Raw genomic sequence first — 21980 nt, 5'->3', positions numbered from 1 at the left:
TTCCCAGCCTGGGGTTCCGCTTCGGCTCACAGACACTGTGTGCCCGCCAGTAGTGGTAGGTTTCCAACAGCTATTGCTGGCTCTTCCTCTTGCGGCCTTTTCTTGAAACGGATTCTTCTTTCCGGGAACAGAAAGCGCCAGCCATGCAGCCTCGGCAAGGAAAGGCCACGCGGAGAGCTTCCGAGGCCGGAGCCACTGTCCCCGAGGCTTCCGCGCGGAGTGCCAGGGGGGCCCGGACGGACCGCAACGAGTCTCCGGCTGCCCCCGAAGCCGCCCTGCCGGAGGCGGGAAAGTTCGGCCCCGCCAGGAAGTCGGGATCCGGGCAGAAGAAGAGCCCCCCGGACACCCAGGAGCGGTCGCCAGTCCGCGCAACTGGGGCCCGCGCTAAAAAGGCCCCTCAGCGCGCCCAGGACGCGCGGCCCTCTGACTCCACCAGCGCCGCTGGGGCGGAGGGGCTGGAGCCTCCTGCGGCTCGGGAACCGGCTCTTTCCAGGGCTGGTTCTCGCCGCCAGAGGGGCGCGCGCTGCTCTCCGAAGCCAAGACCCCCGCCCGGGCCCCGGGACGTGCCCAACCCCGGCCTGCCGGTCTCGGTCCCCATTCTGGTACAGAGGGATGCGGCGCCTGGGGCCAGGAAGCTCCGGGCGGTTTTGGAGAAGTTAAGGCTCAGCCACCAGGACATCTCCAAGGCGGCGAAGGTGGTGAATGGGGTTGTGGGCCACCTGCTGCGCAGATTGAAGTGCGAGCCCGAGTTCGGAGGCGTAGAGCAGCTGCACACCGGGAGCTACTACGAGCACGTGAAGGTGAGCTGCTTGGCGCCCGCCCGCGGGGCCCCGATGCTCAGCCTTCCCGAATCCGCAGTTCGCAGTCCCTACCTCCCCCGGGTCGCGCCCCTCACTTCCCTTCGGAAGTTACTTAGACTCTTGCATGTTTTTCGGTAGCCTCTTCTAAGTAAAACGACAAACCGTTCGTTTACTCATCTACACATCCAACGATCAGACAGCCAACCGGTACTGATTACTGGGTAATTTCAAGACAGTGTTCCCGGGGTAATTCAAATGTAGCGGTTTATTCATGCAAGCCGACATGTATCGAGTTTCCGTAACAGGGCGGTGTTTGATGGTGTGGACCTGAGGTCCCAAGTGAGATATTGACTTGGATAATTTGAAGTGGTCTGTTAAAAATTCCACGTAGACTTTTTCCTATGAGAAAGACCTCTTACTCCATAGAAAAAATACCTTCAATTTCTCTCCCCCTCTTCCTCCCTGCCCTCTCCTGCTGTCCCGTCTATCCCCAATTTCTTATACAGAAATCTTGGGAAGCTCACAGTGTAATGTTAAACAAACAAATACGAATATTCCCTACAGATACTAAAAACTATGCTTTCTAGATACACATTCCGTATAATTGCTTAGACGTGTGTATTACACAGCTCCATTTGTTTGTGGGTGATTGAGTCATTAATCGTTTCTGTGTAAATCGAAAGTTTAGAAGCAAGTTCCTGACTGGAGCGTGTTTCCTGCCCAGCAACAGATTTCTTTCTTTTTCTTTCTTTTTTTGAGAAGGAGTTTCGCTCTTATTATTCAGGCTGGAGTGCAGTGGCCTGATCTTGGCTCACTGCAACCTCCGCCTCCCAGGTTCAAGCGATTCTCCTGCCTCAGCCTCCTGAGTAGCTGGGATTACAGGCATGAGCCTCCACGCCTGGCTAATTTTGTATTTTTAATAGAGATGGGCTTTCTCCATGTTGGTCAGGCTGGTCTCGAACTCCCGACCTCAGGTGATCCGCCAGCCTCGGCCTCCCAAAGTGCTGGGAGTACAGGTGTGAGCCACCGTGCCCGACTTCTTTTCTATTATTTTCTTTTCTCTTCTTTTCTCTTTTCTTCTCTTTCCTTCCCTCCCTCCCTTCCATCCTTTCTCTTTCGTTCTTTCTTTTCTTTCTTCTTTTTCTTTTTTTGACAGAGTTTCACGCTTGTTGCCCAGTCTGTAGTGCAGTGGTGCCATCTAGGTTTCACTGGCACCTCTGGCTCCCGGGTTCAAGCGATTATCCTGCTTCAGCCTCCCAAGTAGCAGGGATTACAGGCACCTGCCACCACTTCCGGATAATTTTTGTATTTTTAGTAGAGACGGGGTTTCACCATGTTAGCCAGGCTGGTCTCAAACTCTGACCTCAGATGATCCACCCGCCTCAGACTCCCCAAGTGCTGGGAGTACAGGCTTGAGCCACCGCGCCCGGCCCAGACTATGTCTTGAGCATGATACTTTTCAATTAACTATTTTACTTTTCAGCATCAGATGTCTCTGATTGAGCATGATTCTTATTACGTGCGTATCAATTCAGTTCAATTACTATATATGGCGGGTCCAAAGGAAAAAGAAAATTACCAGTTAGAATTAGAGAACAAGACATTCAGAAGACAGTCTCCATTCAGAACCACTTTTGTGTGTGGGGGGGGGGGGTTGTTTTTTTGTTTGTTTGTTTTGGTTTGGTTTTTTTTTTTTTTTTTGAGACGGAGTCTCACTCTGTTGCCCAGGCTGGAGTGCAGTGGTGCCATCTCGGCCCACTGCAAGCTCCGCCTACTGGGTTCACACCATTCTCCTGCGTCAGCCTCCCGAGTAGCTGGGACTACAGGCACCCGCCACTATGCCCGGCTAATTTTTGTATTTTTAGTAGAGAAGGAGTTTCACAGTGTTAGCCAGGCAGGTCTCTATCTCCTGACCTCGTGATGCACCCGCCTCAGTCTCCCAAAGTGCTGGGATTACAGGCCTGAGCCACCATGTCCGGCCCAGAACCACTTTGTTTTTAAAAATTATGCCAATGAAAAGAAATCCAGTGAAATTTGTTTAATCTAAAACTTTTTCTTTTTCTTTTTTTTTTTTTTTGAGATGGAGTCTTTCTGTCACCCAGGGTGGAGTGGAATAATGTGATCTTGGCTCACTGTAACCTCCGCCTCCTGGGTTCAAGTGAGTCTCCTGCCTCAGCCTCTTGAGTAACTGGGATTATAGTCAGGTGAGTCAGGTGTCACCTCACCGGGCTAATTTTGTATTTTTAGTAGAGACAAGATTTCAGCATGTTGGCCAGGCTTGAACTTCTGACCTCGATCCACCTGCATCAGCCTTTCAAAGTGCTGGGATTACAGGCATGAGCCACCGCACCTGGCCTAAAACTTTTTCTGTTACTGATCATGAGATATACGTGGGCCAGGTACAGTGGGCTCATGCCTGTGATCCTAGCACAATGGGAGGCTGAGGCGGGAGGAACTTGAGGCCAGGAGTTTGAGTCCAGCCTGGGCAACATAGTGAGACCCCAGCTCTACCAAAAATAAGTTAAAAATTAGCTGGATGTGGTGGCACACATCTGCAGTCCCAGCTACCTGGGAGACTGAAATGGAAGGGTCATTTGATCTCAGGAGGTCAAGGCTGCAGTGAGGCCTGCTCACATCACTGCACTCCAGCCTGGGCAACAGCGAGATGCTGTCTGAGTGAATGAATGAATGAGATACATGTGTTTCTTGTAGAGCTGACCCACTGTTCATCCACCAGCAGGCTTGTACAGTTCATTAGCTCCCCTCCTCCTTACCCCTCTCCTCAGCCTCTCCCATATTCTCATTTGTCCCATATTTTATTTAATTTTAATTTTATTTTATTTTATTGTGAGATGGTGTCTTCCTCTGTCACCCAGGCTGGAGTGCAGTGGCATGATCTTGGCTGACTGCAACCTCTGCCTCCTGGGTTTAAGCAATTCTCCTTCCTCAACCTCCCAAGTAGCTGGGATTACAAGCTTGATTAACCATGCCCAGTTAATTTTTGTATTTTTAGTAGAGACGGGGTTTCACTATGTTGGCCAGGTTGGTCTCGAACTCCTGACCTCATGTGATCCGCTTGCCTCGGCCTCCCAAAGTGCTGGGATTATAGGTATGAGCCACGGTGCCCTGCCTCTTGTTCCATATTGATGCTCTAGGAAAGTCAGAAAAGCCTATAGAAGAAAATATTGCTCCTATTTTATTTACTGTTATCATTTTGATGTATTTTCTTCTTTTACACATACACTTGGATCTGTTATATTTATATTTGCATTTCAAAATTGGATTCCAAGTTCTTTTTTATGAGTCAAAGGATAGACAAAATATACTTCTCAGTAATTTATTTACATAGTTCCATATTGACACATTTCTCATTCATATATTTTATTGTAGTTTATCAAATTCTAGGTTAAAAAAAATCTTGAAAATATGTGGGAAGTTTCTTGTAGAAATTCCCTGTAGAATTGTTAGTCCATATGTTCTTTTTGTTCTAAGTGTTAATGTACTATTTATATACTTTGGACTGAGTGAAAAGGTTACATGGAAATCAATTAATTTTAGTGTTTGTTTGTTTTTGTTTTGTTTTGTTTGGAGACAGAGTTTCATTCTTGTCACCTGGGCTGGAGTGCAATGGCGTGGGTGGCCTCAGCTCACTGCAACCTCTACCTCCCAGGTTCAAGCGATCCTCCTGCCTCAGCCTCCTGAGTAGCTGGGATTACAGGCATGCACCACCATGCCTGGCTAACTTTTTGTATTTTTAATAGAGATGGGGTTGCTCCATGTTGGTAAGACTGGTCTCGAACTCGACCTCATGTGATCCACCCGCGTCGGCCTCCCAAAGTACTGGGATTACAGGCGTGAGCCATCACGCCCGGCCAGTGGTTTTAAGTAATGGTATATTAACTGGTAAAGAATAGGAACAAACTACAGCAACATGAACAGTGAAAATGAATTACGTAAATAATGTTGAACAACAACAACAAAAAGAACGTAAAGGAATACATACAGCTGATGCAGCAAGATAAGGAAAATAAAGGCATAGGATTGGAAAAGGAGTGATGAAATCGTTATGTGTAGATGACTTGATTGGCTTCATTTATAAACTGTTGGAAATAATTAGTAAATTAGCAAAATTGCTGGTTGCAAAGTCAATAAACAAAGATAAAAATATTTCAATATACTAACAAGGTTAAAAACAAAATGAAAATACTATTTAGAATATCATCAAAAATATCAAAGCTAGGTCCATTGGTGCATTCTGATAGTCCCAGCTATTTGGGAGGCTGAGGTAGGAGAATCACATCAGGCCAGGAGTTTGAGGCTGCAGTGCACTGTGATCTATCTGTGAGTAGCCACTGTACTCCAGCCTAGAGACCCCATCTCTAAAAAATAAAAATTGAAAACTTTGCCCAGGCATGGTGGCTCACACCTGTAATCCCAGCACTTTGGGAGGTAGAGGCAGGCAGATCGCTTGAGGTCAGGAGTTTGAGACCAGCCTGGTCAACATGGCAAAACCCTGTCTCTACTAAAAATACAAAAATTAGGCCGGGCACAGTGGCTCAAGCCTGTAATCCCAGCACTTTGGGAGGCCGAGACGGGCAGATCACAAGGTCAGGAGATCGAGACTATCCTGGCTAATCCGGTGAAACCCCGTCTCTACTAAAAAATACAAAAAACTAGCCGGGCGTGATGGCGGGCGCCTGTAGTCCCAGCTACTCCAGGAGGCTGAGGCAGGAGAATGGCGTAAACCCGGGAGGCAGAGCTTGCAGTGAGCTGAGATCCGGCCACTGCACTCCAGCCTGGGCGACAGAGCAAGACTCCATCTCAAAAAAAAAGAAAATTAGCTGGGCGTGGTGGCATACGCCTGTATTCCCAGCTACTGGGGAGGCTGATGCAGGAGAATTGCTTGAGCCCAGGAAGCAGAGGTTGCCGCGAGCCAAGATTGCTCCATTGCACTTCAGCCTCTGTGACAAGAGTGAAACTGTCTCAAAAACAAACAAACAAAAATGGAAAACTTGAAAAACAATTTAAAAATCAAATATTTAGGAATAAATCTCACTAAAGATATTCAAAACTTAAAAACATAACTGGGTAAATTTGAAGAGGAAGTAATTGACAACTATGTCATGTTCATTTTTCCTCAAATTGATCTGGATTTAATGCAATCTCAGTCGAAATCTCATCAGTTTTTTAATTAAATTGACAAACTGATTAAAATATTTATTTATTTATTTATTTATTGAGACAGAGTCTTGCACTGTCACCCAGGCTAGAGTGCAGTGGCGCAATCTCGGCTCACTGTAAGCTCCGCCTGCTGGGTTCACGCCATTCTCCTGCCTCAGCCTCCCAAGTAGCTGGGACTACAGGCGCCTGCCACCACTCCCAGCTAATTTTTTGTATTTTTAGTAGAGACGGGGTTTCAGATTTATTTATTTATTTATTTTTATTTTTATTTTTATTTTGAGACAGAGTTTCACTCTTTTGCCCAGGCTGGAGTGAAGTGGCTCGATTTCGGCTCACTGCAACCTCCTTCTCCCGGGTTCAAGCAATTCTCTTGCCTCAGCCTCCCGAGTAGCTGGGATTATAGGCGCCCGCCACCTCGGCTAGTTTTTTTTTTTTTTTGTATTTTTTAGTAGAGACGGGGTTTCACCGTGTTAGCCAGGATAGTCTCGATCTCCACCTCGTGACCTCCCCAGTTAATGTTTGTATTTTTAGTAGAGACGGGGTTTCACCACTTTGGCCAGGCTAGTCTCAAACTCCTAACCTCAGGTAATCTGCCCGCCTCAGCCTCCTAAAGTGCTGGGATTACAGGTGTGAGCCACTGTGCCCAGCCTGATTAAAAGATTTATATGGAAGTGCAATGAACCTAGAATAGTTTAGGAAATTGTACGGGAAAAAATGTTGGAAGATTTACTCTACCAAAGAGCAAGACTTACCATAAAGCACCCTAATTAAGCAGGTGTTATTGATGCAGTGATAGAAAAATAGGCCAATTGAGGCCGGGCGCGGTGGCTCAAGTCTGTAATCCCAGCACTTTGGGAGGTCGAGACAGGCGGATCACGAGGTCAGGAGATCGAGACCATCCTGGCTAACACGGGGAAACCCCGTCTCTACTGAAAAATACAAAAAACTAGCCGGGCGAAGTGGTGGGCGCCTGTAGTCCCAGCTACTCGGGAGGCTGAGGCAGGAGAATGGCATGAACCCGGGAGACGGAGCTTGCAGTGAGCTGAGATCCGGCCGCTGCACTCCAGCCTGGGCGACAGAGCGAGACTCCATCTCAGAAAAAAAAAAAAAGAAAAATAGGCCAATTGAATAGAAAGTTCAGAAAGAATCCTGCACATATAATTCAATATAGTACACAAAATATGCAGCAATGTAATTCAGTAGGAGAAAGGTTTTTTTTTTTTTTTTTTTTGAGACAGAGTCTTGTTCTGTCACCCAGATTGGAGTACAGTCGCACCATCTTGGCTCACTGAAACCTCAGCCTCCCGAGTTCAAGCAATTCTCCTGCCTCAGCCTTCTGAGTAGCTGGAACTATAGGCACACACCACCACATCCAGCTAATTTTCATATTTTTAATAGAGACGAGGTTTCACCATGTTGGCCAGGATGGTCTCGATCACTTGACCTTGTGATTCGCCTGCCTCAGCCTCACAAAGTGCTGGGATTACAAGCGTGAGCCACTGTGCCTGGCTGAATAGATGATTTTTTTTTTCTTTCAATGAATAATGCTGGGTCAATTGGGTATCTATATAGGAAAAACATGAACCTTGATTCCCTGCCACATATCATACACGAAAGTTAATTATAGGTGTGAGCCACTGCAGCTGGCCTAAAATCATTTTTAGTTATAAAAATAATGCTAGGTCATGGTAAAAAAAATCGAGTGTAGATCCTACAAAATGAAACAGGTAATACTCTTCCACCTCCTGCCAGCTCCAGTAGTCCCACTCCCAGAGGGAATATATAGACATTATGAATCTTGCTTTTTAAAGTAAAGTTTTAAGTGGAACTTAAAACTTCCAGTCACTTGGAAAACATTCATAAGCAAATATTTCAGTGCTATTTTTACTGTTTCTTAGATTTCTGCACCTAATGAATTCGATGTCATGTTTAAACTGCAAGTCCCCAGAATTCAGCTAGAAGAATATTCTGACACTGGTGCATATTACTTTGTGAAATTTAAAAGAAATCCAGAAGGAAATCCTCTGAGCCCGTTTTTAGAAGATGAAATATTATCAGCCTCTAAGATGCTGTCAAAGTTTAGGAAAATCATTAAGGAAGAAATTAACAACATTAAAGGTAAGATTTTTGCCTTTTGATTCTTAAAGGTTTAATTATACCTAGTAATTGCCAATGTGCACTCACCTCCTCATGTTTCTTGACCTCTCTGCAGTAAGAAAAAGGGCAGTAGTGAGGTCAAGAAACATCAGTAGAGGAGTGTACATTGGCAATTACTAGGTATGACTATTCTCTCCTTCTAGAAACAACACTCTGCTTTTCATTTAGTCTGCTGCTTGTGCCACTGGGTATATGCGCCTGCATAAAATTGATGGGATCCTCTTTAAAGCTCGTAATCTAATAGTGTAAAAACATACAACACAAATTGCAGTGAGTGCTCTGAAGGGAATAAACTGGGAAAAGTGATAGCAATTAGGGTGGAATGGGGTGGTAGAGCCAAGCCCTGAGGCAGAAAAAAGAGCTTGGCAAGATCTAGGAACAAAAAGAGGCTCTTGCAGAAAAGATGAAGTGACATGAAATGAAGCTAAAGAGGAGGCCAGGGACCAGATTCTCTACTGACTTGTAGACCCGGAAAAGGAGTTTAGATTTTGTTTTATTTTATTTTTGAGAAGGAGTCTTGCTCTGTCGCCCAGGCTGGAGTGCAGTGGCACGATCTCGGCTCACTGCAACCTCTGCCTCCCGGGTTCAAGCGATTCTCCTGCCTCAGCCTCCCGAGTAGGGGGGATTACAGGCACCCACCACCACGCCTGGCTAATTTTTGTATTTTTAGTATAGATGGGGTTTTACTATCTTAGCCAGGCTGGTCTTGAACTCCTGACCTCATGATACACCCGCCTCAGCTTCCCAAAGTGCTGGGATTACAGGTGTGAGCCACTATGCCTGGCCAGATTTTATTTTATTTTATTTTATTTATTTTTATTTTATTTTATTTTGAGATGGAGTTTCACTCTTGTCACTTAGGCTGGAGTGCAATGGCCCTGATCTCGGCTTACCTCAACCTCCGCCTCCCAGGTTTAAGCAATTCTCCTGCCTCAGCCTCCCAAGTAGCTGGGATTACAGGCGTGTGCACCACGCCCGGCTAATTTTTGTGTTTTTAGTAGAGATGGGATTTCTCCATGTTGGCCAGGCTGGTCTCAAACTCCTGACCTCAGGTGATCCACCCACCTCAGCCTCCCAAAGTTCTGGGATTACAGGAGTGAGCCACCGCGCCCAGCACCAGGTTTCGTTATCTGATCATTGAGAAGCCAGGTTTTCATCAGAGAGTAATGACTGGCTTTGTATTTTTAAACATTTACTCTGGCTTCTGAGGATAGATTTTATAAGAAGGCAAATAGGAAGATTAGAAAGGAAAATGATGAAATAGTTCAGGTAAAAGATGGTGGCAGCTTAGATGGGGTGGGAGTAGGGTGCTGGGATTAGAGCAGCAGACAGGTCCAAGCTGTAGCAGCACTTGCACCTGGATTAAGCATAGGGGCTAAGAGAGAGGATTAAATTAAGATGGTTCCCAGGTTTCTGGATGGTGCATCTGGGTGGATTGATTGTGCCATTTTCTGAGATGGGAAGGACTGAGGCAAAACATACTTTGGTATATGAATTAAGTTATGTTTATTGGCTTTGGATATGTTTGGTTGTAGATTCCTGTGGTACATCAACATCAAAGTGGATGTGTTAAGTTTGTAGCTGGATATAGGTTTGGAGTGCAAAGGATACCTTTGGGCTGCAAGTAAACATTTGGGAGTCATCATCATATAGGTGGCTTTGGGAATGGATGAAATACCTAGGCAGAAAGTTTAAATTCATACATCCATTAATTTAATCAATATTCATCGATTATCTAACGTGTAGGTGTTCTAGTTATTTAGGATTCATTAGTGAACAATTAGATGAAGACCTCTACCCTTCTGTACTTTATAATCTTGCAAGCACAGGCATACAATTAATAACAAATGGAAAAAATGATTATCTTGTATACTAGAAAGTAGTAAGTGCTGTTGTGAAGAAGTATAGCAAAGTGAGAGGGATCAGGAATGTGGGAGATGGAGGTCGGGGGGAAGTTGCAATGTTAAGTAGAGTGGTAAGAAGAGAATTCCATTAGAGTTTGGGAAGAAGAGAATGAGCAAAAGGAGAATATGAGTGTTTTGTAGAAGGAGCAGTCAGTGTTTGGAATGCTACTGACATCCAGAAATCCATTGGATTTGGTCTTTGGTCTTGTGGGGTTCTTTGGTCTTCTGGGGTTGACAAGAGAAATGTCAATGGGGTGATGGATATGGAGTGAAAGGCAGGGTTGCAGTGGAGATAACATGTGTAGGCCACTCTAGAAAGTTCTGACTGGGCTGAGTGTGGTGTCTCAGCACTTTGGGAGGCCAAGGCAGAAGGATCGCTTGAGCCCAGGAGTTAAAGACCAGCCTGGGCAACAAAGTGAGAGTCCATCTCTACAAAAAAAATTTTTAGGCCAGCCGTGGTGGCTCACGCCTGTAATCCCAACACTCTGTGAGGCCGAGGTGGGCGGATCACAAGATAAGGAGTTCGAGACCAGCCTGGCTAAGATGATGAAACCCTGTTTCTACTAAAACTACAAAAATTAGCCAGGCATGTTGGCACACACCTGTAATCCTAGCTACTCAGGAAGTTGAGGCAAGAGAATTGCTTAAGCCCGGGAGGAGGAGGTTGCAGTGAGCTGAGATTGCGCCACTGCACTTCAGTCTGGGCGACAGAGCAAGACTCTGTCTCAGAAAAAAAAGAAAAACAATGTTTTTTAATTAGCCAGGGGTGGTGGCATGTGCCTGTGGTCCCAGCTACATACAATGCTGAGGCAAGAGGATTGCTTGAGCCTAGGAGGTTGAGGCTGCAGTGAGCCATGTTCATGCTACTGCACTCCAGCCTGGGTGACAGAACGGGACCCTGTCTCAAAAAAAAAAAAAAAGTTTGGGCTGGAAGGAAGCAGAAGATGGGTGAGTGAAGGGGTGGCCTGCCCCTCCACACCTGTGGGTGTTTCTCGTTAGGTGGAACGAGAGACTTGAGAAAAGAAATAAGACACAGAGACAAAGTATAGAGAAAGAAAAGAGGGGGCCCGGCGCTCAGCTTACAGAGGACCCACGCCGCCACCGGTCTCTGAGTTTCCTTAGTATTTATTGATAATTATTTTTACCATCTTAAAGATAAGGGAGTGGCAGGACAATAGGATCATTGTAGGGAGGAAATCGGCAGTAAGACATATGAACAAAAACCTCTGTGACATGAATAAGTTTAAAGGAAAATGCTGTGCCTTGAGATGCATATGCAAACATCTCCATAAACCTTTTAGCATTATTTCAGCCTATCACATGGGGAGAAACCTTGGACAACACCTAGCTTTCCTAGGCAGAGGTCCCTGCGACCCTTGGCCGTGTACGTGTCCCTGGGTAGTTGAAATTAAGAGAATGGTGATGACTTTTAACCAGCAAGCTGCCTTCAGGCACTTGTTTAACAAAGACACATCCTGCACAACCCAAAATCCATCAAACCTTGAGTCACTGCAGCACATGTCTCTTGCAAGGACAAGGTTGGGGGTAGGGTCACAGATTAACAGCATCTCAAATACAGAACAAAATGGAGTCTCTTACGTCTACTTCTTTCTATATAGACACAGTAACAGGCTGATCTCTTTCTTTTCCCCACAGGTGAGTATGGAGAGGAGGAAGATATGGGGTGAAAGGAGAGGTATACCCTGTAACCCTCTGTATGAATTTCAGAATAATCTAGCAGGGAGGGAGAGGTTGCTGATGTAGGAGAGGGAATAGTTGAAGAGCATGGTACTTGAGAAGTTGAGAAGGAAGGGATCCAGAGACCATGTGCAGAGGTGGCCTTTGAAAGGTAGATGGAGGGCCAGGTATGGTGGCTCACACCTGTAATCCCAACACTTTGGGAGGCCAAGGCGGGCAGATCATTTGAGCTCAAGAGTTCAAGACAGGCCGGGCGCGGTGGCTCACGCCTGTAATCTCAGCACTTTGGGAGGCCAAGGCGGGCGGATCACAGGGTCAGGAGATCGAGACCACGGTGAAACCCCGTCTCTACTAAAAATACAAAAAATTAGCCGGGCTTGGTGGCGGGCGCCTGTAGTCCCAGCTACTCAGGAGGCTGAGGCAGGAGAATGGCGGGAACCCAGGAGGCAGAGCTTGCAGTGAGCCGAGATCGCGCCACTGCAGCTCCAGCCTGGGCGACAGATTAAGATTATATCTCAAAAAAAAAAAAAAAAGAAAAAGAGTTCAAGACCAGCCTGGCCAACATGGTAAAACCCCATTTCTACTAAAAATACAAAAATTAGCCAGGTGTGGTGGTGCTTGCCTGTAATCCCAGCTACTCAGGAGGTTGAGGCAGGAGAATCACTTGAACCTGGGAGGTGAAGGTTGCAGTGAGCTGAGATCACACCACTGTACTCCATCCAGCCTGGGCTACAGAGCCAGACTTTGTCTCAAAAAAAGTAAGGTAGATGGACACTTACTTCCTCAGTGGTAACAGGAGAGGTGGCCAGATTTGGGTAACAGGTGGCCAGGTTTGCAGATTTTTCTAGTATTTTCTCCTTTGTGTTCTACTTCCTCACTGTGGAAGTCTTATCTGAGAGTAGCAGTCTTTACTGCTTATATACCCCCAACTCCCAAAGCCATCTACATTTCTGACCATAGCCACCAACCCAGCAACCATCCCCACTTGAGTGTCCCATAGGTATCTAGAGCTCATTGTATCTCATGAAGTTCAGCTTGGCCCAATCTTTTTTCTTCCTGCTTATTCTGTTTTGGGGAATGGAACCAACATCAGTCACTTCCTAGGCCAAGATCCTGGGATGGCATCCCAAGGCTCCTACTTTTCTGCTCACATCATACTCAACTCATGACCGGTTATGTTGATTTGTACTTCTTTAGTTGCTCTCATTTCTTCCCCTGTGTCTTGATGCTCACTGCCTTTGTGCTGCCATGGCACCCAGCCTCTGTGCCGGGCTGTTGCTGTGGTCTTTTTGCTGCCTGTCTCTTCCCTCTTGCCCATCTGGCCTCTTCTCTAGGCTTCCCTCCATTCTGCCATCTATAATTTGTAATGAAAATTTAACGAGGCGCTTTGGCACATGCCTGTAATCCCAGCTACTCAGGAGGCTGAGGCAGGAGGATTGCTTGAGCCCGGGAGGCAGAAGTTGCAGTGAGCCAAGATTGTGCCATTGCACTCCAGCCTGGGCAACAAGACAACAAGAGCGAAACTCCGTCTCAAAAAAAAGAAAAGAAAAGAAAATTTAATCACAGCACTCTTAAACCTCAAAGTCTACAGAGACCCCCTCATCATAGATGCCCCACACCATCTTGACAATGCCTCCTGATGGGAGATATCAGTAATTATTGTGTGGGTTTTTTTGTTTTTTTGTTTTTCTTTTTTGAGACATAATCTTAATCTGTCGACCAGGCTGGAGTGCAGTGGTGTGATCTCGGCTCACGGCAACCTCCGCCTCCTGGGTTCAAGCGATTCTCATGCCTCAACCTCCTGAGTAGCTGGGATTACAGGCATTCACCACCATGCCCAGCTAATTTTTGTATTTTTAGTAGAGATGAGGTTTCTTCATGTTGGTCAGGCTGGTCTCAAACTCCTGACCTCAAGTGATCATCCCATCTTGGCCTCCCAAAGTGCTGTGATTACAGGCGTGAGCCATCACGCCCAGCCAATATTGGTTTAGTAAAGCATTTTGCCTTTTAGAACCAGTTTCTGTTTTACCACCAATGTTTACTTTATACTTAGCACACCAGAGATCTTCAATTATAGTTATATTATTTCCCCTGTATTTCTAGAGAAAATTGGATTAATACTTTCTTTTCTTTTATATGTTCAACCAGATGCAGATGTCATCATGAAGAGGAAAAGACGAGGGAGCCCTGCTGTAACACTTCTTATTAATAAAGAAATATCTGTGGATATAACCCTGGCTTTGGAATTAAAAACTAGCTGGCCTGCCAGCACCCAAGAAGGCCTGGCCATTAAAAACTGGCTTTCAGCAAAAGTTAGGCAGCAACTAAGACTAAAGCCGTTTTACCTTGTACCCAAGCATGCAAAGGAAGGAAATGGTTTCCAAGGTATTTTAAATATTAAAGTTAACTTAAAGATGTAAAAGAGTTGTTAATGTTATATGTACAGGCAGCAGATCAACAGCCACCCAATGCTGTTGTCATTTCAAGACCATCAGGCGAAACAGGTTATAAGATGGGAGTCTGGTGACAGACAGAATTGAAAAGGGCACAGTTGTAGTATTAATATCAAATACTCAGCTTTAAAATGTCTAGCAATCCACATTTGAATTTTATCTTTTTTTATTTTTATTTTTTCAGTAAAAAAAGCAGTATTGGCCTTGGAGTCAGACTGCCCTGGTTCTGAATCCTGAGGCTCCTTCTAGTAGTTGTGTGACTTTGAGCTAGTTATGATGCTTTCTAAACCCAGTTGCTCATCTGTACACTGTGTTAAGCAAAACTACTTGAAAAGTTCTGGAATGATAAAATGTGCATGCAGTTCTGTGGCCAGTTTTGTTCATGCCAGTTATATGTTATTACATATTAATATTATCATTAGAGTCTAGACTCTCATTCTCAGCCCTGGTTCTCTCTTTCCTTCATCTTCCCATTCCACTGCTCCTATACAATGTGTCTCAGCCTCACAGATCAGGATGGGTTTTCAGGCTATGCTCTTGGATAAAACTCAACTTCCAAGAACCAGACTGAGTTGGTCTACAGCTAAAACTTTATAATGGTGATATTTTTGAAGGTAGAAGGAAGTAACTTTTTTTTTTTTTTTCTGAGACAGAGTTTTGCTCTTGTTGCCCAGGCTGAAGTACAGTGGCACAATCTCAGCTCGCTGCAACCTCTGCCTCCTGGGTTAAAGCAATTCTCCTATCTCATTCTCCCAAGTAGCTGGGACTACAGACGCACACTACCATGCCTGGCTATTTTTTTGTATTTTTAGTAGAGACGGGGTTTCACCATGTTGGCCAGGCTGGTCTCGAACTCCTGGGAGTAGCTTTTTCCCTTGTGATTTAGTCTAAAAAAAAATGAAAGTAGCTGATTATTTTCATTTCCTCCCATAGATTTATGTAGGACTTTTGGCACCTACTATACTGGATTCCAGGGAAATTGAAGGGGACTGTAAAACAAATGAGCCAAGTTATAAATGAGTATTGCTGAAAAAAGCCCAGAAATAGTCAATCATGCTTAGTTTAATGGTTTGTGTTTCTGTGGACACATATCATAACTTCATATATTGCATACATATAGGAATCATTTTCTGTAAGAAAAATAGTTTATGAAGGGAACTTACATATATCATTATTCATGTTTTTACAAAATGATTATAGCTTTCTGCAAAGAGGTTGTTCTGTAAACTGAACAATTTATAGAATAGCTGCCCCAAGAAACCTTCACTGTAAGTGATACAGAAATCACAACAGGACCCCATACCATCTCTTGCTGACCCCACACTGTCCTGGGGAACACTGGAGGATAAATCACCTTAGAGATGAAGAAGAGTCCTTTGGTGGCCCTGTGGCCTATGTGGCTAGCGAGGTTTTTGTTTTGTTTTGTTTTGTTTTTCTTTTTCTTTTTTTAGACGGATTCTTGCTTTGTCGCCCAGGCTGGAGTGCAGTGGCGTGATCTCGGCTCACTGCAACCACCACCTCCCAGGTTCAAGCGATTCTCCTGCCTCAAACTCCCGAGTAGCTGGGACTACAGGCGCATGCCACCATGCCAGAATAATTTTTGTATTTTTAGTAGAGACAGGATTTCACCATGTTGGCCGGGATGGTCTCCATCTCTTTACCTTGTGATCCACCCGCCTCAGACTCCCAAAGTGCTGGGATTACAGGTGTGAGCCACCATGCCCGGCCATGGTTAGGGAGTTCTTTGCATTCTTCCATTAAGATGAAAGAAAGTGAAGGCTGGTGCTGGATGCTTAGCTTCACTTCTGCTTTCTGTTACCCTTGGCTGTTCTGCATCTCCCATCATTCCAGATTATGTATAATTAGACAAAACTCTGCTTCTGTGTACGTGTGTGAGTGTATGTGAACAGAGGGACTTAGTGAAAATACTTGTACTAGATTGGAGACACTTATAACACCTGCTGTATCTTTTCTTTCTCTATACATTCTACTAGAAATTCCCTGGTCTCACAAATTATATTTTTAAAAATATTATGTTTTTGTTTTTATTTATTTTTATTTGTTTATTTTTTGAGACAATCTCGCTGTGTCGCCCAGGCTGGAGTGCAGTGGTGCAATCTCGGCTCACTGCAACCTCCACCTCCTGGGTTCAAACGATTCTCCCACCTCAGTATCTCAAGTAGCTGGCACTACAGGTGCGTGCCACCATGCCCAGCTACTTTTTTGTATTTTTAGTAGAGACTGGGTTTCACCATGTTGGCCAGGCTGATCTCGAACTCCTGACTTCAGGTGATCCACCCATCTCCATCTCCCAAAGTGCTGGGATTACAGGCATGAGCCACCGTGCCTGGCCTTGTTTTTATTGATTTTTTATTAAAAATTTCAAATTTTAAAAATCTACCTGTTTCAAAATACCAGTTTTATTACCAAGGATATAATTTATTTAAAAAACAGTTTATGATTTACTTGCAGTTTTTTTGTTCTTAAGATAAGAGGACAGTAAAATTTGAGATTTTTAACCCACTCAAAAAAATGTTCAGCCAGGTGCAGTGACCCATGCCTGTAGTCTCAGCTACTCAGGAAGTTGAGGCAGGAGGATTGCTTGAGCCCAGGGGTTCAGGGCTGTAGTGAGCTATGATCATGCCACTGCACTCCATCCTGGGTAACATAGCAAGACGTCCTCTATACCCCACCCACCAAAAAAAAAAAAATGTCTCTGGACAGTTTAACTCAACGTAGGCAAATTAACTTGTTTCATTATGTTATCTGTTTTTAGATACTGGTTTTTAAATTTTGATTTAATTTGTTTGTTTTTTTTTTTGTTGTTTTTTTTTTTTTTTTTTTTTTGAGACGGAGTCTCGCTCTGTCGCCCAGGCTGGAGTGCAGTGGCCGCATCTCAGCTCACTGCAAGCTCCGCCTCCCGGGTCTACGCCATTCTCCTGCCTCAGCCTCCCGAGTAGCTGGGACTACAGGCGCCCGCCACCTCACCCGGCTAGTTTTTTGTATTTTTTAGTAGAGACGGGGTTTCACCGTGTTAGCCAGGATGGTCTCGATCTCCTGACCTTGTGATCCGCCCGTCTCGGCCTCCCAAAGTGCTGGGATTACAGGCTTGAGCCACCGCGCCCGGCCTTGATTTAATTTGTTTCATACATTTATAAAGTATATACATGGTTCTACAGTCAAAGCTGTGGAAAAAGGTACAATTAGAGAAACATCTTCTGTTCATGTCCTCTCCATGCTCTTCTCTCCTTCCCTGATTAGAAACCTTTCTAATTGTTTTTAGTTTACCCTTCCATGGTTTTTAAATTTTATTTATTTATTTATTTATTTATTTATTTATTTATTTTTTTTTTTTTTTTTTTTTGAGACGGAGTCTCGCTCTGCCGCCCAGGCTGGAGTGCAGTGGCCGGATCTCAGCTCACTGCAAGCTCCGCCTCCCGGGTTCACGCCATTCTCTCCTGCCTCTCCCGAGTAGCTGGGACTACAGGCACCCACCAGGCTAGTTTTTTGTATTTTTTTAGTAGAGACGGGGTTTCACCGTGTTAGCCAGATGGTCCCGATCTCCTGGCCTCGTGATCCGCCCGTCTCGGCCTCCCAAAGTGCTGGGATTACAGGCTTGGCCTATTTATTTATTTATTTCGAGATGGAGTCTCTTTCTGTTGCCCAGGCTGGAGTGCAGTGGGGTGATCTTGGCTTGCTGCAGTCTCTTCTTCCCAGGTTTAAGTGATTCTCCTGCCTCAGCCTCCCAGAGTAGATGAGATTACAGGTGTGCACCACCATGCCTGGCTAATTTTTGTGTTTTTAGTAGAGACGAGGTTTCACCACATTGGCCAGGCTGGTCTTGAACTCCTGACCTCAGGTGGTCCACTCACCTTGGCCTCCCAAAGTACTGAGATTATAGGCGTGAGCCACCGCGCCTAGCCTTCCGGTTTTAAAAGTGTAAGTAAATATATTCTCTCTCTCTCACTCAGTCATGTAATGGCTCAAACCTATAATCCCAGTACTTTGGGAGGCTGAAGCAGGTGGATCACTTGAGCTCAGGAGTTCGAGACCAGTGTGGGCAACATGGTGAAAGTCTGTCTCTACTAAAATACAAAAATTAGCCAAGTGTGGTGGTGCATGCCTGTAGTCCCAACTATTCAAGAGGCTGATGGGGGGGGAATCACTTGAGCCCTGGAGTTTGAGGCTGCAGTGAGCCAAGATGGTGCCACTGCACTCCAACCTGGGCAACAGAGTGAGACCCTGTCTCAAAAACAAAGAAAAAGTTGTGCCTTTTATTTTAAAAAGGGAGTAGCATATAAATGTGTATACAGTATATAATATAAATTATATACAATGTTTTATATTATGTAAGGCATATTGCATGTAAATTATACATATTACATATAAATACTTATGTAAATATATATTGATATAAATATATTTAATACATATTTTTAAGATAAAGACATCAGGTAAAAACTAAGGAAATCTGGATAAAGTATAAACTTTAGTTAACAATAATGTATCAATACTGGTTTATTGTACCAATGTATTTTACGAATATGGGATGTTAATAATAGGGAAATGGGGGTGCAGTGGCATGTGCTTATAGTCCTAGTTTCCTCAACCTTTGGGAGGCTGAGGCAGGAGGATCATTGAGCCCAGGAGTTAGGGTTGTTCTGCTTGGAGCCGAACTCCTGGGTTCAAGTGATCCTCCCGTCTCAGCTTCCCACCTCCCAAGTAGCTGAGATTACAGGTGCACGACACTGTGCCCAGCTGGATATTTTTTCGAGTGGGTTTAAAACTTGGTATTTTGACTGTCCTTTTATCTTAAGAACAAAAAACTGCAAAAAAATTGTAAGCTGTTTTTTATAAGTGTATTATTGGTAATAATACTGGTATTGAAAAAGGCAGATTAAACATGTAAATATTAGATAATATACTAATTTATATGTATATAAAATATATTTGTATGCCACCCCCTTTTTAAAATAAAAGGTACACCTTTTTTTTTTTTTTTTTTAAAGTAGACACAGAGTCTCGCTGTGTTGCCCAGGCTGGTCTCAAACTCCTGGCCTCAAGCAGTCCTCCCACTGTGGCCTCCTAAAGTGCTGGGATTATAGGCATGAGCCATCACAGCCAGGCCATACATTCTTCTTTTTAATTTAATTAATTTGGTTTTTTTTTTTAATTTTATAGAAGCCCTGCTCTCAGATATAACACGTTTTTACTTTTAACGAGATATTTTCGAGCTCACTCCATACCTCTCTATAGAGATAATACCCATTCCTTTTTAAAGTCTATTTTTACAGCTAGTCAAAGAGTAAATCCTTATGTAATATTGCTAGGCATTTCCCAGATCTCCATAGGCATCATTCCAATTTGCTTTTCCACAGCAATGTATCAGGAGTACCTGCTTCACCCTCAACCTCACTGACTTGTTAAACTTTTTGCCAACTGAAATTCTTGCCAGTAGTCCAAAAAGTAAGAAAGGATATCTCAATGTAGTTTATTTAAAAATAAACTTTTGGTTTTAGCAAGTTTTACATTTACAGAAAAATTGTGAAGATAGTACAGAGAGTTCCTGTATAACCCCATACCCATTCCCCTGGGGTTTTTTGTTGGGGAGGTAGTAGGGCAGAGTTTCACTGTATTGCCCATGCTGGTCTCGAACTGAGCTCAGTGATCCTCCCGCCTCACCGGATCAAGTAACCGGGACTACAGACACGTGCCACTGCAGCACCCCCATTTTCCTATTATTAATATTTCACATTAATATATTTATACAATTAATAAACCAATATTGATACATTATTGTTAGCTAAGGGCTATATCCGCTGGGCACAGTGGGTCATGCCTGTAATCCCAGCACTTTGGGAGGCCGAGATGGGCAGATCACCTGAAATCATGAGTTCGAAACCACCCTGGCCAACATGGTGAAACCCCATCTCTACTAAAAAAATACAAAAATTAGCCAGGCAAGATGGCATATGCCTTAGTCCCAGCTACTTGGGAGGCTGAGATAGGAGAATCACTTGAACTCGGGGGGTGGAGGTTGCAGTGAGCCAAGATCATGCCACTGCACTCCAGTCTAGGTGACAGAGAGAGATTCCATCTCACAAAAAAAAAAAAAAAAAAAAAAAAAAAAAAAGGTCTATACCTTATCCGGATTTCCTTAGTTTTTCTTAATGTCCTTTTACTATTCCAAGATCCCATTTAGGATACCATATTGCATTTAGTTGTCATGTCTCCTTAAGCTACTCTTGACTCTGACAGTTTTTTGGTTTTAACAGTTTTGAGGAGTACTAATTAGGTATTTTGTAGAATGTCCTTTACTTGAGATTTATTATGTTTCTTATTATTATATCAGAGCTATTGGATTTGGGGAAGGAAGGTCACAGAGGCAAAGTGCCATCCTTATCGCATTTTATCAAGGGTACATGCCACCTTTCTTTACAGTCATATACAGTTGACCCTCAGGATTGGCTCCAGGGTACCCTGCAGACACCAAAGTCCACAGATGCTCAAATCCCTTACATAAAGTGATGTAATACAGTTGGCCCTCCATATCTGTGGGTTTCAATCCATGGTTGGTTGAATTCTCAGGTGTGAAACCCTTGGATACAAAGGGCAAACCGTATTGGGTAGCTATCCCTGAACTCTTTATTCTGTCCCATTAAAATCTTTGTCTATCTTTGTACCATGTTGCACATAATGTAGCTTTATAATTAGTCTCAATATCTTTTAGGGTAAGTTCCACCACTTTGTTTTTCTCCAAGGGTGTTTTAGAGAGTCTTGATCCTTTGCATTCTCGTATAAATTTTGAAATCAGCTTGTCAGATTCCACAAAATACTTTTTGGAATTTTGATTGAGATAATGTTGAATCTATAGATAAATTTGGGGCCAGGAATGATGGCTTATGCCTGTCATTCCAGCACTTCAGAAGGCTGAGGAAGGAGAGTTGCTTGAGCTGAGGAGTTCAAGACCATCTTGGACAACACTCTGTAAAAACTCCACCCAGGCGAGGTGACTCACGCCTGTAATCCCAGCACTTTGGGAGGCTGAGGTGGGTGGATTATGAAGTCAAGAGATCGAGACCAGCCTGGCCAACATGGTGAAACCCCATCTCTACTAAAAATACAAAAATTAGCTGGGCATGGTGGTGCACGCCTGTAGTCCTAGCTACTTGGGAGGCTGAGGCGGGAGAATTGCTTGAACCCGGAAGGCAGAGGTTGCAGTGGGCCGAGATCTCGCCATTGCACTCCAGCCTTTCGACAGAGAGATACTCCATCTCAAAAGAAAAATTGAAATTAAAAAAACTCTCTATAAAAGTTTTTATAGAGGGTTGTGAGTCTTCATCTCTATAAAAACTTTTTTAAAAATTCGCCACGTATGGTGGTGTGCACTTGTAGCTTGTAGTCTTAGTTATGCAAGAGAATCACTGAAGCTCAGGAGTTTGAGGTGACCGTGAGCTATGATCTTGCCACTGCACTCCAGCCTGGGTAACAGAACAAGACACTGTCTCTATTAAAAAAGAAATAAGTAAACGTGGGAGAGAGTTGATATGCTAACAATATTGAGTCTCCCAATCCACTTGTTTAGATCTCCTCTAATACTGCCCAGCTTCACTCATTAGCATTTTCTCTGCAGAGGTTTTGTATATCTTTTGCTAATTTATTCATAGGTAATTGATCTATTTTAAAACTTTTTATTTATCTATTTATTTTGAGATGGAGTCTCGCTCTGTCACCTAGGCTGGAGTGCAGTGATGCGATCTCGGCTCACTGCACCCTCCGCCTCCAGG

At 44.2% G+C, this 21980-nt stretch overlaps 1 protein-coding gene across 1 annotated transcript in view; it reads left to right on the top strand.

Annotated features, from left to right (window-relative positions):
- CGAS (cyclic GMP-AMP synthase) overlaps window positions 1–21980 on the top strand; it is a 31703-nt gene continuing 9723 nt past the window's right edge. Inside the window, exons 1-3 of the mRNA XM_050786508.1 lie at window positions 1–800; window positions 7880–8099; window positions 13889–14125. Coding sequence (XP_050642465.1) covers window positions 144–800; window positions 7880–8099; window positions 13889–14125 — 1114 coding nt within the window. The 5' untranslated portion in view covers window positions 1–143. The remainder of the gene's footprint in view (window positions 801–7879; window positions 8100–13888; window positions 14126–21980) is intronic.

This window comes from Macaca thibetana, chromosome 4, assembly GCF_024542745.1.
Source record: "Macaca thibetana thibetana isolate TM-01 chromosome 4, ASM2454274v1, whole genome shotgun sequence".
NCBI classification, from domain to species: Eukaryota; Metazoa; Chordata; class Mammalia; order Primates; family Cercopithecidae; genus Macaca; species Macaca thibetana.
This window is presented reverse-complemented; position numbering and strand designations above follow the sequence as displayed.